Source organism: Emiliania huxleyi, assembly GCF_000372725.1.
Source record: "Emiliania huxleyi CCMP1516 chromosome Unknown EMIHUscaffold_1594, whole genome shotgun sequence".
Classification (NCBI taxonomy): Eukaryota; Haptophyta; order Isochrysidales; family Noelaerhabdaceae; genus Emiliania; species Emiliania huxleyi.
The window spans coordinates 1-4,612 of NW_005200988.1; the positions used below are offsets into that span (position 1 = coordinate 1).

Genomic DNA, 4,612 nt, shown 5'->3' on the forward strand with positions numbered 1-4,612 from the left:
TTCGCTGCCACACAGCACAGTCGTGTCCTCCCGAGTTTTGGCCGGAAGCCACGAACGATGAGCATTCACTGGTCAAGCATCTAGGACCCGCCTCGTCGCCGTCCTCATCCTCGGGGCGCCGCCGCTTTCCCCCTACCGCTCGCGCGTACGCCACCGCCGCCTCCACCGGCGAGTCAAAAACCCCCAAGGTGCGTTTCCTTCCGTCCACACGGGTTCGCGCGTGATACTGGCCGACCCGATAAAATGTCACGCCCGCGTAGCCGGTGGTGTTGCTGGTCGAGAGGTGAAGCCTCAAACCCTCCGACTCGGTCACCACCGTTGGAGGGGGAGGCTGAAAGCCGCCGACAGCCCGCGCGTAGGCAGCCGCCGCCTCCACCGCCGTGGCGAAGGTTCCAAGACAGACTTCCTTGCCGTCCACCCAGCGCTTCGCCTGGAAGCGGCCAAAGTGCTCGTACACGCACTTGTAGCCGGTACTGCAGCTGCTGGAGAGATGCAGACGCAGGCCCGCGTGCTTGTCGCCATCATTCGACATGATGTGTTGGGTTCGGGCAGCAGTGAAGGTAGGGGACGAAAAAAGAAACCCCCGAAAAAGGATTTCTATTTTCGCCCGCGGAGAAGAAGAAATGCAGACTGAATTTCTTCTTCGCGTGGGGTGAAATAAAAACCCAAGAGAGTAGTAGGAAGGCGGGAGAATCCAAAAAAGCCGCGCAAAAAGCCACAAAAACCCAGCGAGCCTCCCGTTACGCGATTGCTCGCGATGATGCGTGGCCAGCGCGGGAGCAGGTCGGCGCCGACGCTGCCAGAACTAAGACGAGACCGCGACCGACGGCGGGCCGTGCTGGCGACGTGCTCGAGGCTGACCTTCAGAGCGACGAGATTCTCGCATGCTTTGAGGAGGCGCTCGGCGAACGGCAGCCAGAGATGGGAACGGATGCCCCGGGCTCGGGGCGCGGGACGGGGTGGGGGATGGCGGTGAGGGGGGGGGCGTGGGCGAGGGGGGGGAGGGGGGCGGTGGGGAGCGGGGGAGGAAGAGGGGGAGGGATCCGACTGAGGAGGTGGTGGTGGGGGGGTGGAGGGCGGGGAGGCCGGGGGCGTGCTTGGGGAGATGGGGGATCGGGAGGGGCGGGTGGAGGAGGGTGGCCCATCCGGGGGAGGGGGGAGGGGGGGGCGAGAGGCGACGCCAGACGCCAGCGGGGCAAGCGGAGGCCGCGCGACCAGAGGGAGTCCGGGCGGATGCAGGGGGAGGCTGTCTGAAGTGATCCGGGTGGCTATGAGTCTTTGTGTGTGTAATACGCCTCCGAGTTGCTATGAGTCTTTGTGTGTGTAATACGTCTACAAGCTGCTATGACTGCAGTCTTCGACCATGAGCAGGCGCACATCGCTTCCAGGGAGGGGGGCGCGCTTCTACTCACACCACATGCTAGGGGGGGGGTCCGACCCCCCCCAGCACCTTCACCACATGCTAGGGGGGGGGTCCCGACCCCCCCAGCACCTTCACCACATGCTAGGGGGGGGGTCATGGCCGAGGACCCCCCCCCAGTTCGTGGTCAGACCCTCCGGGCCCTTGATTTTGCACCTCATTTCGCAGCCTTTTTCGAAGAAAATCATCCTGTGGAGCTACATGAGCCTTGAGACTGGTCAGATTCTCCAAGATATTGGACTTTCAGCCACGATTTCACAACTTTGGGGGCAAAATCGGCTCTTTGGCGCCTATTCCTAGCCCACGAACAGCTGGGGGGTGCCCACCACATGCTAGGGGGGGGGGTCCGACCCCCCCCAGAGGCTTCACCACATGCTGGGGGGGGGGGGTCCCGACCCCCTCAGAGGCTTCACCACATGCTAGGGGGGGGGTGGGGCGTGGAGAGAAGTGCGCCCCCCTCCCTGGAAGCGATGTGTGCCTGCTCAGATCCCTTTCCGACGAAGTTGGTCTCAGCAAAAAACAGGTAGGAGGTAGCAATTCCTTGTCACGTTTGTGGCCGGGTCGTACCGCCCTACGCCTCCTTTTCCGCCTCGCGTGGCTGTACCGCTGCCCGGTCGGTCGCAAAGGGCGCTTCTCGCACTTCCCGGCCGACAACATGAAGCCGATCCAGCAGCGGGTGCAGCGGTGCGCGTGGCTGGTGCAGGGCGAGTGGACGGTGCCGAGCGCGAGCCACGCCGACTACGAGCGAGAGACGGGGCTCACCATCGGCGACGGGCCCGTGGAGGACGCGTGAGGGTGAGGGCATAGTCGCCCGCCCTGGCTGTATTGAGGGCGCGGAGCGCGGGGAAGGGCGATTGTTTCAGAGGCGCTTGGCCGTCCTGGAGAGGGGCTTGTTTCTAGATCCCCGTTTCACCGACGAACTTGGTTCAGAAAAAAGCATAGTCGATCCATAGTTGCGGGTTCTTTCTAGTTGCGGTGAGATGCTGAGTGAGAAAATAAAGCCCGCTCGCTGTAGCTCCCTTCCACCTGCCTGGTGCGATGGGCTCCCTCCCCCGGGGACATGTCAGTGTGTCAGGTGGAAACTACAGATAAAAAAACACTAAACAAGGAAGAGATTGCGGGCGCCTTATGAAAACAAGAAAATAAACCAGCGCGTGACAAGGCTATTCGTGAGCGCGAGGCGCCTTCAAGACGCCCACTCGACGAGGCGCGGTCCCTGCCTCTCAGCGTCCACCACCACCATGGGAGCCGCGTGCTCCTCACCCAGCGACGAGGAGGTGCACACCAGCAACGTGCCGCAGCGCACAGCGCCGCTCGACACGGGCAGCCGAGGCAGCCGAGCGTCCGACGGGGCGGCATCCAAGCCACGAGCCAACGGCCGCCATTCGATTGCCTACGCTCCGGCTGAGATCACGTCGCCACGCGGCTCGTGTGAGCCCGCCTCCGCCAAGGGTCCTCTCGACGCCAGCCTTGGAAATGCCACGCGCCACGGCGTCAGCCCGGGGCCGAGCGGCTCCTCTTACGCCAAGATCAACCAAGACCGGGGCGTGGCTTACTGGCCGTTCAACTCGTCGCACAACGAGGCCCTCTTCTGCGTCTTCGACGGGCACGGGTGCAACGGCGAGAAGGTGAGCGAGTTTTGTATGAAGGCCATCCCCGCCGCGCTCCAGGAGCACGGCGACGAGCTCCGATCGCACCCAGAGGAGGTGCTCACAAAGGCGGTCTGCTCGGTCGACAAGGCGGTCCTCAAGAAGAACGGCGGGCAGTTTGCGCGCTCGTGCGGCACGACGAGCACCATCGTCTACATCAATGGATCGACGCTCTGGGCGGCCTGCAGCGGCGACTCGCGCGCCGTCCTGGGCTCGAGCAAGGGCGGCAAGATCCGCGCCCGGGACCTGACAAACGATCACAAGCCCGACGGCGAGGGCGAGCTGGAGCGAATCCTCAACGCGGGCGGCGAGGTGAGTCGCGGCGAGTACGGGCGGCCGGCGCGCGTGTGGGCGGCGGGCAAGATCGGGCTGGCCATGAGCCGCTCCGTCGGAGACGGCGAGTGCAAGAAGTACGGTGTGATCCCCAACCCCGAGGTGCAGCGCTTCGAGCTGGCGGCCGCACCGGACGCCAAGCCGGAGGGGGACGGCGATCGCTTCGTAATCGTGGCGAGCGACGGCGTGTGGGAGTTCATCGAATCGCAAGAGGCGTGCGAGGCCGCACCTCGGCCGCACCTCGGCTTTACCTCGGCCGCACCTCGGCCGCACCTCGGCCGCACCTCGTGTACCTCGGCTATACCTCGCAGCCCCGCTTAGGCGTGCGAGATCGTCGCCTCCGAGCCCGGCTCGATGAGCCGCGGCTGCGCCAAGCTCGTGCAAGAGGCGGCGCTGCGCTGGAAGCGCGAGGAGGGAAACTACCGGGACGACATCACCGCGATCGTCGCGCGGCTGCCCTTCGTCTCGAGCGGCGAGGCGCCGACGCTCGAGCTCGGCCTCTCGGGTGGCTCCTTCGAGGGCGATGCCCTCTACATCAACATGGGAGAGCAAGGCCGCCGTCCCCACCGCCTCCGTCCCCGCCCACGCCCAGCCCGCTGCCGCCGTCGCCGCCGCCGCCGAACCCTCCCCCGCCGAGCCCGCCTCCTCCGTCACAGGCATCTCCGAGATGGGCGCCGGCGACTCCTCCCCCGCGCCGGGTGGCAAGCCGCCCCCCAAGTCCGGCGGGCGCGGCTCCACGGCGGCCTCGCAAGAGAAGGCCGGCGACGACTTCCAGAACCGCCGTCTGTCCGTCGCCGCTCGGGACGACGACGAGTGGTCGGACGAATCGGACCGCGACGGCGAGTGAACTGAGAGCAAAGAGGCGGGCCCCGCTGCCCCGAATACCGTCCCCTCCTATTGAGTCCGCTCCCTCGTGTGTCGGCTCCACCTGTCGAAGTGTCAATATCTTCACCGCGCACACGTCTCAGTCCTGCCGTGAGTCCCGGGGTTCCGGCGGTCTTCGCTGATGTATGCGTGTTTGGTTCCCTTTTTACAATCTCGTGCATGGATAACGATTACTTTTTCAACGTGTCTCACAAAGGAAAGTGTGGCACATTAAATACGACATAGAACAAGTGCGAAACCTAGTGCGAAACTCGAGGAGTAGCAACATTACTGCCTGGCTGACTGCTGTGGAGAGAGGTCGGTCTCGCCGCCCTCCTTGGACCTT

General features: G+C 64.9%; 2 protein-coding genes across 2 annotated transcripts; one reads left to right on the forward strand and one right to left on the reverse strand.

The window, feature by feature from the left end:
* Nucleotides 1-87: 87 nt before the first annotated feature.
* On the reverse strand, nt 88-1,365 carry EMIHUDRAFT_253181 (hypothetical protein; the record flags this gene model as incomplete). Its single annotated transcript, XM_005785667.1, has 2 exons — nt 88-473; nt 1,337-1,365. Coding segments are annotated over 2 exons (415 nt in total), but the record flags the coding sequence as incomplete, so codon positions are not given.
* Nucleotides 1,366-2,661: 1,296 nt separating this feature from the next.
* Nucleotides 2,662-4,249, forward strand: EMIHUDRAFT_425652 (hypothetical protein; the record flags this gene model as incomplete). Its single annotated transcript, XM_005785668.1, has 5 exons — nt 2,662-2,712; nt 2,785-3,588; nt 3,724-3,961; nt 4,059-4,100; nt 4,155-4,249. 5 exons carry the CDS (start codon nt 2,662-2,664, stop codon nt 4,247-4,249), a joined length of 1,230 nt encoding a protein of 409 aa, XP_005785725.1.
* Nucleotides 4,250-4,612: the final 363 nt, after the last annotated feature.